Raw genomic sequence first — 12,418 nt, 5'->3', positions numbered from 1 at the left:
GGTACAGTGTCTGTGGTACAGTGTGGTTCATGGTTGTGTAGTGGTGTCTGTGGTACAGTGTGGTTCATGGTTGTGTAGTGGTGTCTGTGGTACAGTGTGGTTCATGGTTGTGTAGTGGTGTCTGTGGTACAGTGTGGTTCATGGTTGTGTAGTGGTGTCTGTGGTACAGTGTCTGTGGTACAGTGTCTGTGGTACAGTGTGGTTCATGGTTGTGTAGTGGTGTCTGTGGTACAGTGTGGTTCATGGTTGTGTAGTGGTGTCTGTGGTACAGTGTGGTTCATGGTTGTGTAGTGGTGTCTGTGGTACAGTGTGGTTCATGGTTGTGTAGTGGTGTCTGTGGTACAGTGTCTGTGGTACAGTGTCTGTGGTACAGTGTGGTTCATGGTTGTGTAGTGGTGTCTGTGGTACAGTGTGGTTCATGGTTGTGTAGTGGTGTCTGTGGTACAGTGTGGTTCATGGTTGTGTAGTGGTGTCTGTGGTACAGTGTGGTTCATGGTTGTGTAGTGGTGTCTGTGGTACAGTGTCTGTGGTACAGTGTCTGTGGTACAGTGTCTGTGGTACAGTGTCTGTGGTACAGTGTCTGTGGTACAGTGTGGTTCATGGTTGTGTAGTGGTGTCTGTGGTACAGTGTGGTTCATGGTTGTGTAGTGGTGTCTGTGGTACAGTGTGGTTCATGGTTGTGTAGTGGTGTCTGTGGTACAGTGTGGTTCATGGTTGTGTAGTGGTGTCTGTGGTACAGTGTCTGTGGTACAGTGTGGTTCATGGTTGTGTAGTGGTGTCTGTGGTACAGTGTGGTTCATGGTTGTGTAGTGGTGTCTGTGGTACAGTGTGGTTCATGGTTGTGTAGTGGTGTCTGTGGTACAGTGTGGTTCATGGTTGTGTAGTGGTGTCTGTGGTACAGTGTGGTACAGTGTCTGTGGTACAGTGTGGTACAGTGTCTGTGGTACAGTGTCTGTGGTACAGTGTGGTTCATGGTTGTGTCTGTGATACAGTGTCTGTGGTACAGTGTCTGTGGTTCATGGTTGTGTCTGTGGTACAGTGTCTGTGGTTCATGGTTGTGTCTGTGGTACAGTGTCTGTGGTTCATGGTTGTCTGTGGTACAGTGTCTGTGGTTCATGGTTGTGTCTGTGGTTCATGGTTGTCTGTGGTACAGTGTCTGTGGTTCATGGTTGTCTGTGGTACAGTGTCTGTGGTTCATGGTTGTGTCTGTGGTACAGTGTCTGTGGTTCATGGTTGTGTCTGTGGTTCATGGTTGTGTCTGTTGTTCATGGTTGTGTCTGTGGTTCATGGTTGTGTCTGTGGTTCATGGTTGTGTCTGTGGTTCATGGTTGTGTCTGTGGTTCATGGTTGTCTGTGGTTCATGGTTGTGTCTGTGGTTCATGGCTGTCTGTGGTTCATGGTTGTGTCTGTGGTTCATGGTTGTGTCTGTGGTTCATGGTTGTGTCTGTGGTTCATGGTTGTGTCTGTGGTTCATGGTTGTCTGTGGTACAGTGTCTGTGGTTCATGGTTGTGTCTGTGGTACAGTGTCTGTGGTTCATGGTTGTGTTGTATTGTCTGTGGTACAGTGTGGTTCATGGTTGTGTCTGTGGTACAGTGTCTGTGGTTCATGGTTGTGTTGTATTGTCTGTGGTACAGTGTGGTTCATGATTGTGTCTGTGGTACAGTGTGGTTCATGGTTGTCTGTGGTACAGTGTGGTTCATGGTATAGTATTGTCTGTGGTACAGTGTGGTTCATGGTGTGGTATTGTCTGTGGTACAGTGTGGTTCATGGTGTGGTATTGTCTGTGGTACAGTGTGGTTCATGGTGAAGTATTGTCTGTGGTACAGTGTGGTTCATGGTATAGTATTGTCTGTGGTGCAGTGTGGTTCATGGTGAAGTATTGTCTGTGGTACAGTGTGGTTCATGGTGAAGTATTGTCTGTGGTACAGTGTGGTTCATGGTATAGTATTGTCTGTGGTACAGTGTGGTTCATGGTGAAGTATTGTCTGTGGTACAGTGTGGTTCATGGTGAAGTATTGTCTGTGGTACAGTGTGGTTCATGGTATAGTATTGTCTGTGGTGCAGTGTGGTTCATGGTGAAGTATTGTCTGTGGTGCAGTGTGGTTCATGGTGAAGTATTGTCTGTGGTGCAGTGTGGTTCATGGTGAAGTATTGTCTGTGGTACAGTGTGGTTCATGGTGAAGTATTGTCTGTGGTACAGTGTGATTTCATTATTTATATATATACAGTACATATGTTGCATATATGTACAGATGTTTATATATACAGTACATATGTTGCATATTTATATATGCAGTACTTGGGATGAAATATTTAGAGGTGTGGGACTCGAACACATGAAGAACGTAAAGTGAGACGTGTCTGAAATTCGACGAATTTCGACGAAATTCGAAACGAATTTCAAATTCGTAAAGAAAACGAAGTGTCACTGGCTTATCGGCCACGTGGCCTGCGTTTTGAGGGCTGACTCTCATAACTGATTACCTGGAGACATTTATGAGTGAGTTGTTACTGGGCGTGGCAGAGGCTCACACACCTGTAGACCCTCACCCACACAGTGTTGGGGGCTGGCACACACCTGTACACTCTGACCCACACAGTGTTGGGGGCTGGCACACACCTGTACACTCACCCACACAGTGGTGGGGGCTGTCACACCTGTACACTCTCACCCCCCATACAGTGTTGGGGGCTCACACACCTGTACACCTTCACCAACACAGTGTTAGAGAGTAGTGGTGTGTGATGGTAGGGGAGAGTGATGGGGCAGGTGTGTGATGGTAGGGGAGAGTGGTGGGGCAGGTGTGTGATGGTAGGGGAGAGTGGTGGGGCAGGTGTGTGATGGTAGGGGAAAGTGGTGGGGCAGGTGTGTGATGGTAGGAGAGAGAGTGGTGGGGCAGGTGTGTGATTGTAGGAGAGAGAGTGGTGGGGCAGGTGTGTGATGGTAGGGGAGAGAGGTGGGGCAGGTGTGTGATGGTAGGGAGAGTGGTGGGGCAGGTGTGTGATGGTGGGAGAGAGTGGTGAGGCAGGTGTGTGATGGTAGGAGAGAGTGGTGGGGCAGGTGTGTGATGGTAGGAGAGAGTGGTGGGGCAGGTGTGTGATGGTGGGAGAGAGTGGTGAGGCAGGTGTGTGATGGTGGGAGAGAGTGGTGAGGCAGGTGTGTGATGGTGGGAGAGAGTGGTGAGGCAGGTGTGTGATGGTGGGAGAGAGTGGTGGGGCAGGTGTGTGATGGTGGGAGTGGTGAGGCAGGTGTGTGATGGTAGGAGAGAGTGATGGGGCAGGTGTGTGATGGTAGGAGAGTGGTGAAGCAGGTGTGTGATGGTAGGAGAGAGTGGTGGGGCAGGTGTGAGATGGTAGGAGAGAGTGGTGGGCAGGTGTGTGATGGTAGGAGAGAGTGGTGGGGCAGGTGTGTGATGGTAAGAGAGAGTGGTGGGCAGGTGTGTGATGGTAGGAGAGAGTGGTTGGGCAGGTGTGTGATGGTAGGGGAGAGTGGTGGGGCAGGTGTGTGATGGTAGGGGAGAGTGGTTGGGCAGGTGTGTGATGGTAGGGAGAGTGGTAAGGCAGGTGTGTGATGGTAGGAGAGAATGGTGGAGCAGGTGTGTGATGGTAGGAGTAGGAGAGAGTGGTGGGGCAGGTGTGTGATGGTAGGAGATGGGGCAGGTGTGTGATGGTAGGAGAGAGTGGTGGGCAGGTGTGTGATGGTTGGAGAGAGTGGTGGGGCAGGTGTGTGATGGTTGGAGAGAGTGGTGGGGCAGGTGTGTGATGGTTGGAGAGAGTGGTGGGGCAGGTGTGTGATGGTAGGAGAGAGTGGTTGGGCAGGTGTGTGATGGTAGGGAGAGTGGTGGGGCAGGTGTGTGATGGTAGGGGAGAGTGGTTGGGCAGGTGTGTGATGGTAGGGAGAGTGGTAAGGCTGGTGTGTGATGGTAGGAGAGAATGGTGGAGCAGGTGTGTGATGGTAGGAGAGAGTGGTGGGGCTGGTGTGTGATGGTAGGAGAGAGAGATGGGGCAGGTGTGTGATGGTAGGAGAGAGTGGTGGGCAGGTGTGTGATGGTTGGAGAGAGTGGTGGGGCAGGTGTGTGATGGTTGGAGAGAGTGGTGGGGCAGGTGTGTGATGGTAGGGGAGAGTGGTTGGGCAGGTGTGTGATGGTAGGGAGAGTGGTAAGGCAGGTGTGTGATGGTAGGAGAGAATGGTGGAGCAGGTGTGTGATGGTAGGAGAGAGTGGTGGGGCAGGTGTGTGATGGTAGGGGAGAGTGGTGGGGCAGGTGTGTGATGGTAGGGGAGAGTGGTGGGGCAGGTGTGTGATGGTAGGGGAGAGTGGTGGGGCAGGTGTGTGATGGTAGGGGAGAGTGGTGGGGCAGGTGTGTGATGGTAGGAGAGAGTGGTGAAGCAGGTGTGTGATGGTAGGAGAGAGTGGTGGGGCAGGTGTGTGATGGTAGGAGAGTGGTGGGGCAGGTGTGTGATGGTAGGAGAGTGGTGGGGCAGGTGTGTGATGGTAGGAGAGTGGTGGGGCAGGTGTGTGATGGTTGGAGAGAGTGGTGGGGCAGGTGTGTGATGGTTGGAGAGAGTGGTGGGGCAGGTGTGTGATGGTGGGAGAGAGTGGTGGGGCAGGTGTGTGATGGTTGGAGAGAGTGGTGGGGCAGGTGTGTGATGGTGGGAGAGAGTGGTGGGGCAGGTGTGTGATGGTGGGAGAGAGTGATGGGGCAGGTGTGTGATGGTAGGAGAGAGTGGTTGGGCAGGAGACAGACAGAGAGAGAGAGAGAGGGAGACAGAGAGAGGGAGACAGAGAGAGAGAGACAGAGAGAGAGAGACAGAGAGAGAGAGAGACAGAGAGAGAGAGACAGGTTGGGGGGGGGGGGAGAGTGGGGGGAGCATGGTGTGGGTGGCGGGGGAGGGAGAGAGGGAGGGAGGACAAGAATGCAGTAAGGGTAGGAGAGCATTGTTGACGGGTTGCGTCACCCGGGCCGCCGGCCCGTCCTCTCTCTAATTTACCTCCACTCCAAAACCCTTACCTCCCCCTCCCACCCCCCTTTCAACCCCATATATGGTTGCAATACAAGTCACATCGTCACAAAACGGTTTACCAACGAATTTTATCCCCTACCTAACCCAACGGAGGTTAACAGGAGCTAACAAAACATACCTTTTTTAACAAACAGAAAACGTGCTTTTGTCGAAGCGTCCTACGTACAATATGAGCGGAGTGGTCTAAAAGGCGGGCATTGATCTGGCATATACGGCTAACGTCTTGTCTAGTAATACCACCTAATGAGTCGTGCTCACGTAGCACATTAGGCACCGCTGGTGTACCTTTGGAGCGGTAAAGACATGTGAGATATGAGTTCGGCGTCGTCACAGCGCTTGACTTTTCCCGCGCACTGATATTTGTGTATGGGTTACGAAGCTCTGATGGGCTGGCCGCGGCTTTCCTGCTTATGAGAGGCTATTGACGTCTTGTACTGAAAGTGACCTGCAGAGCTGAGTTTACTTGGAGGTGGCATTTAGAGCCGTGTTTACCTAGAGATCCGGTGTAGTTCTCATTAAGTTTACCCGAACTCAGGTTTGTAAACGGACAGGTTTGCAAATGGACAGGCTTGTAAACGGGCAGGTTTGCAGACGGGTTTTCAGTTCCAATATTCAGAACTTCAAGTACTTAAATCTTAGGATGCACAGAACTTCCAGTACGCAGAACGTCTAGTACGCAGAACTTCCAGTACTTAAAACTTAGGGTGCATAGAACTTCCAGTACGCAGAACGTCTAGTACTTAACATTTCCAGTATTCATAATTTCCAGTACTCAGAACTTTCAGTGACTCAAAAACTCTGGTAAACACAACTAGTCGAGTAATTTCCATATCTAAATTGCGTAGCGCTTGGAGAGTGCATTTGTCATCTAGCGCCTTCCCGCCCTTGCACGGGACCTGGATCCGGATTCACGAAGCAGTTACGCAAGTACTTACGAACGTGTATGACTTTCCTCAATCTTTGACGGCTTTGGTTACATTTATTAAACAGTTTACAAGCATGAAATTTCCCAATCAACTGTTGTTATTGTTATAAACAGCCCCCCCCCTGGTGCTTCGGAGCTCATTAACTGTTAAATAATTGTAAACAAAGCCCCCAAAGATTGAGAAAAGATGTACAGGTTCATAAGTGCTTGCGTAACTGCTTCGTGAATCCGGGTCCAGCCATGTTCTCTACCAGCTGGCGGATGTAATAATAAATTTTAGACACTATAGATAACACAACTTTCCAGCTTACAACAGCATGATCAACATATTTATATTCCAATTAATTTCTCTTGCTTGTTTCATGTACCATTTATATTGCTTATATATATATATATATATATATATATATATATATATATATATATATATATATATAATATATATATAATATATATATATTTTTTTTTATTTGATGTTAATTAGATGATGATAATGTGTGTAGGTTGTGACGTGGTGTGTGTAGGTTGTGACGTGGTGTGTGTAGGTTGTGACGTGGTGTGTTTATCAACAGGTGAAGACACGAGTGGGTGAAGTGTACAGCCAGGCCTGCTCCTACCTCCACCAGTTGGGCATGCAAGACACGCATCTCTTCGGTCTGGTTACTACTATAGGTGAGTACCCCATCCTCCACCGTCTGGTTAGGTTAGGGTCACTTCCTCCTCTTCATTATTTATTATTATTATTATTATTATTATTATTATTATTATTATTATTATTATTATTATTAGTTATCTTACAATGTTTAATTTAGAGGTGTGATTGCATCGATACACCTCAATTTTTATTACTGGTGGTGGTCATTACTTGTGGTGGTCATTACTTGTGGTGGTCATTACTTGTGGTGGTCATTACTGGTGGTGGTCATTACTGGTGGTGGTCATTACTGGTGGTGGTCATTACTGGTGGTGGTCATTACTTGTGGTGGTCATTACTTGTGGTGGTCATTACTTGTGGTAGTCATTACTCGTGGTCATATCTATGGTGGTCATTACTCATGGTGTTCATTACTCGTGGTGGTCATATCTATGGTGGTCATTACTCCTGGTAGTTATTATTAAGGTTCACTATTTGATGGTGTTAGTGCAGTAACGGGTGAGTAGTTACTAGAATCTAGTTATCGCTTGTAATAACTCTTTGTGACCGAATTATCAGCTTTAGCTTACTCAATATATTAAAACTACATTTACTAATTTTACCGTTATTACTGTTGCTACTACTGCTTCTACGACCACCACTACTGCTCATACTACTACTACCACTACACGTAAAGGTTCCCCTTTACGTGTAGTGGTAGTATCTTCGTAGTATCTCCATAGTATCTCCGTAACACTGGTAGTATCTCCGTATATCTGTGTTCACGGAAGAAGAGTTACGTCAATACGTCTAATTTATCTTCAGTTGTAATTCCTATGGGGCCACTTTGCTGCCAACATTGAAAATAATTCACTGCCGGAGCCTGAAATCGAATGTTTCCCCCGGTTGATATCAGCCAGCCAGTGACAGAGGGCGCGGCACTGGTGGAAAGCACGCACCCCAGTCTGGTCTCTGTTTAAGGGTGTCCGTTGTAGTAACGGCAGCGGTGGTCACCATAGAGTCCGTACCATGCCGAGTCGTTATAGGGTGTTGGGAGCGTAGTGGCAACCAAGAGGTTCGACTCGTGGGTAAGGTGTTTAGGTAAGTTAGGTGTTACCTAACGCTGAACTTAGGTAAGTTTAGGTGTTTTTTTTTTTTGGGTGACGGGAATGGGCGAGGCAATTTTTGTGGGATTTGAGGAATGTGGCAGGGAGGACGGGGATGAGGTGTGGGAGAGTTAGTGAGAGAGAATGGGGAGGTGTGTGGATGAGAGGGTTGAATGATGGGTGAGGAAGATGGGTGAGATGTGTGCGTGAGGGGGGAATCAGTGAGGTGTGTTGGTTGGGGGATATGTGAAGGAGTAGTGGGTTAGGAGGGAGCGGGTTACAGGGGTGGAGGGGTGGTTGAGTCCCCTGTGTAAGGTAAATGAGAAAATTGCCCTCCAGCTTACCTGGCCCACATTCCATGGTGTTTTGCCTAACCCGTAGGCGAGGACTCGTCCTCCAGGCCTGCCTGCCTGCCTGCCGGCCTGCCTGCCTGCCGGCCTGCCTGCCGGCCTGCCTGCCTGCCTGCCTGTGTCCCAGTACTTTTGCCTGCTTGGTCCTCTTTGCCTTCCTTCCTAGAGTCTCGGCCTGTCTGCCTCCTGTATGTTATGGTTGTTTGGTTTAATGCCCATCTGCCTCTTTGGACTGTTTGACCTGTCTGCCAGTCGTCCTCCCAGACCTGTGTCCTTGCTTGTCTGCCTACCTGCTGCCTGACAGACTGACTGCTTGACTGACTTTCTTATAGACTGCCTGATTCACTGACTGCCTAATTTGCCTTTCTTTCTGTGTGGCGGCATGCTTGCATGCGTGCTTACTCGCATGACTGACTGCCTGTTTCCTGCGCGCTTGTCCACCTGCATGTTAGTGTGTGTACGTGTTCTCCACGCCCTCACCCAATAACAGAAGGGGTAAGGAAGTCTGTAATAACAAATCGGAACGAGCGAAAAGCTCATGTGCAGGGTAGCAACGCTGGCATGGCTCATTGTCCTCTGGGACTTCATCCACAAAGGAAAACTTCGTCCACGAAGTCCAGAAGAACGGGACAACGGAGGTTCTCGGGCGTGCCTCGTGAAGAAGGGAGTAATTGGCCACGGTTCTACAGAAACTGAAGAAAAAATAACAGTAGGTGAGATTATGTAAGAGGTTTTCCTGCAGGTCAGTTGGAGAGACGACATGAAGGTTACCAACGACTGTAATGATGGAGTTCAGAATCCAGAAATGTTCAGAGGTCATATAGTTGTTCCTGTGGTAATGGCAGAAAGTGAGGAGCCGAGCTGTCTCCTGTGGCTCAACCGGCTCAACCATAATGCCAGGAACAGAAACAAAAGAACAGGAAACAGTAAAGCACGCAGCTAATAGCGATAAGCCAAGAGGAGCAAGGAACCGCGTACAACACAAGGTGGACAGAAGCAGCGGGAAACAGTTGAAATAATCACATGGCAGAAAAGAATATTGAGCAGCGTTGTAATAAAGACGATAATAAGAGCACCAGACCAAGTGATGAAGCTAAAATGAGATGGGAAGAAATATAAGGCAAGAATGAGATGTGTTAAGAACCCAACACATCACTACCCACAAAACAAGTACAAACAAGGATGACACAATTAGTGAGGGGTGGAATGTAAGTACCCGAATGAGCTACATGATATCATAATGAAACATTCTCTCAGAGAAGTAATAAAAATAAGGCAGGTAGACAGTAGTGTTGGAGACAGACTCGATTCACAGCTTCAGTTGAAAGAGCACAATAGCTTCAGAGGCGGGACCAGGAGGTGAAGCTGAACTTCTGGAGGCCTAGCCAGGTGAAAACACGATGAGAAAGGTTAAGAGTGAGGTGCTGAAAGACTGTTAAATTGTTTCCTTCAGCATACGCTAGTCAAGATGAGTATTTACTCACCTAGTTGTGCTTGCGGGGGTTGAGCTCTGGCTCTTTGGTCCCGCCTCTCAACTCACAACTCGTGTATACTCACCTATTTGTTCTCGTCTATTGTACCTGCATTATCAAACATTAGCCCTTGGACCCCGTCTTTCTTGCCGCCGGTTGATTAAAGCAATAACTCCCGCCCTATTTCCGTGTCATACCTACTTTTAAAATGATGAACATAGTTTTCTTCTATAACCTGATGCTTTAATTCGTCGCATTTTCCCACTACGCTAAATGAAAACTGTGACTCATCTGTGTTTCAAGCTTCCACCCTTGCTCTCTATTTCTATTAGTATTTAGTGTGATCATTTCATCTATTTCCACTATATCAATCTCATTAAGTATTTTGTACGTCTCTATAATGTCTCCCCTTTCTCCTTTTTTCTAGTAAAGTCAGGTTTAGTTTTTTCACTCGCTCTTCATATCCCAGCCCTTGCAGTTCTCGGACGAGCCTCGTCGCAAACTTCTGAACCATTTCCAGTTTAATTTTTTGTTTCTTTAGATGGAGGCTGTATGGTGGGGCGCCCCGACCTTATCACTAGTGTGCGTGTGTGTTCACCTAGTTCTTTTCACCTAGTTGTGCTTGCGGGGGTTGAGCTTTGGCTCTTTGGTCCCGCCTCTCAACTGTCAATCAACTGGTGTATAGACTCCTGAGCCTACTGGGCTCTATCATATCTACATTTGAAACTGTGTATGGAGTCAGCCTCCACCATATCACTGCCTAGTGCATTCCATTTATTAACTACTCTGACACTGAAAAAGTTCTTTCTAACGTCCCTGTAGCTCATTTGGGTACTCGGTTTCCACCTGTATCCCTTTGTTCGCGTACCGCCAGTTTTGAATAGTTTATCCTTGTTTACCCGGTCGATTCCCCTGAGGATTTTGTAGGTAGTGATCATGTCTCCCCTTACTCTTCTGTCTTCCAGTGTCGTAAGGTGCATTTCCCGCAGCCTTTCCTCGTAGATCATACCTCTCGGTTCCAGGACTAGTCTAGTGGCATACCTCTGAACTTTTTCCAACTTCGTCTTGTGCTTGACAAGGTACGGGCTCCATGCTGGGGCCGCATACTTCAGGATTGGTCTTACATATGTGGTGTACAAGATTCTGAATGATTCCTTACATAGGTTCCTGAAGCCTGTTCTGATGTTAACCAACCTCGCATATGCCGCAGATGTTATTCTTTTTATGTGGGCTTCGGGAGACAGGTTTGGTGTGATATCAACTCCTAGATCTTTCTCTCTGTCTGTCCATTTCATGAAGTACTTCATCTCCTATTCTGTATCCTGTGTCTGGCCTCCTGTTTCCACCGCCTAGTTTCATTACTTTGCATTTACTCGGGTTGAACTTTAGCAGCCATTTGTTGGACCATTCATTCAGTCTGTCTAGGTCATCTGTGTGTGTGTGTGTGTGTACTCACCTAATTGTACTTGCGGGGGTTGAGCTCTGGCTCTTTGGTCCCACCTCTCAACCGTCAACCAACTGGTGTACAGGTTCCTGAGCCTATTGGGCTCTATCATATCTACACTTGAAACTGTGTATGGAGTCAGCCTCCACCACATCACTGCCTAATGCATTCCATGTGTGTGTGTGTGTGTGTGTGTAAGTGTAATCACCTAAGTGTAGTTACAGGATGAGAACTACGCTCGTGGTGTCCCGTCTTCCCGTCACTGTCATATGACACAAACTACTGACAGTTTTGGCCTCACCATCTTCTCACTTGTTCCAACAGTCTACCACTCTCATTGCAAAGGTGAACTTGCTATGTTTTTTTTACGTCAGCTTTGATGCGAGTGAGTGCGTGAGTGCGTGAGTGGTGGAGGTGTGTGGATGAATGAGTGAGGGGGGGGGGGGCAGAAAGGAATACAACAACAGTAGCCTGGTGAGTCTCTCACCCGATTCCTGTCAGGCCGGCACCTCACTCTCGTCTCTCATATCTACTGTTTACTACCTCTTACTTTGTTTACTTCCTCTTACTTTCTTGTTTACTCCCTCTTACTCTCGTGTTTACTCTTACTCTCTTGTTTATTCTTACCATCTTTACTCTTACTCTTGTTTGCCTCCTCTTACTCTCTTGTTTGCTTCCTCTTATTATCGAGTTTGTTTTCTCTTGGTCTCTTAATCTTACGTTGAAGAGGAGGATGGTGAAGAAGAGAAGGGGGAGGCTGTGGGAAGGTGAGGAGGAGGAGGAGAAGCGGGAGAAAGGAAGGGGGAAGAAGATGAGGGGAGAAGAGACGAGGGGGAGGGGAGAAGAAGAGGAGGGGGGAAGAGAAAGAGGGGATAAGAGGAGGAAGGGAAGAGGGGGAGGGGGGAGGGGCAGCAGCCAGTAAGGTGCAACAAAAACCTTGACTGAGGGTCCAGGAATCTTGCCTGCCCGGCATACCCTTCTCCTGCCCACCTCAGCCCTCCCCCTGCCCACCTCAGCCCTCCCCCTGCCCACCACAGCCCTCCCCTGCCCACCTCAGCCCTCCCCTGCCCACCTCAGCCCTCCCCTGCCCATCCCAATCCCGCCCTGCCCACCACAGCCCTCCCCCTGCCCACCACAGCCCTCCCCCTGCCCACCACAGCCCTCCCCCTGCCCACCACAGCCCTCCCCCTGCCCACCACACCCCTCCCCTGCCCACCTCAGCCCACCCCTGCCCATCCCAATCCCACCCTGCCCACCTCAGCCCTCCCCCTGCCCACCTCAGCCCTCCCCCTGCCCACCTCAGCCCTCCTCCTGCCCACCTCAGCCCTCCCCTGCCCACCACAGCCCTCCCCTGCCCACCACAACCCTCCCCTGCCCACCTCAGCCCTCCCCTGCCCACCACAACCCTCCCCTGCCCACCACAGCCCTCCCCTGCCCACCTCAGCCCTCCTCTGCCCACCTCA

General features: G+C 49.2%; 1 protein-coding gene across 1 annotated transcript in view; it reads left to right on the top strand.

Moving 5' to 3' along the window:
* Positions 1 to 12,418, top strand: part of ex (FERM domain containing expanded) — a 177,632-nt gene that overhangs the window by 55,928 nt on the left and 109,286 nt on the right. Inside the window, 1 exon segment of the mRNA XM_069301090.1 lies at positions 6,522 to 6,621. Within this exon segment, the coding sequence (XP_069157191.1) occupies positions 6,522 to 6,621 (100 nt within the window).

The sequence above is a fragment of the Procambarus clarkii genome, chromosome 5, assembly GCF_040958095.1.
Source record: "Procambarus clarkii isolate CNS0578487 chromosome 5, FALCON_Pclarkii_2.0, whole genome shotgun sequence".
NCBI classification, from domain to species: domain Eukaryota; kingdom Metazoa; phylum Arthropoda; class Malacostraca; order Decapoda; family Cambaridae; genus Procambarus; species Procambarus clarkii.
Note: the sequence above shows the minus strand (reverse complement) of the source record. Positions and strands in the feature narration are given on the sequence as shown.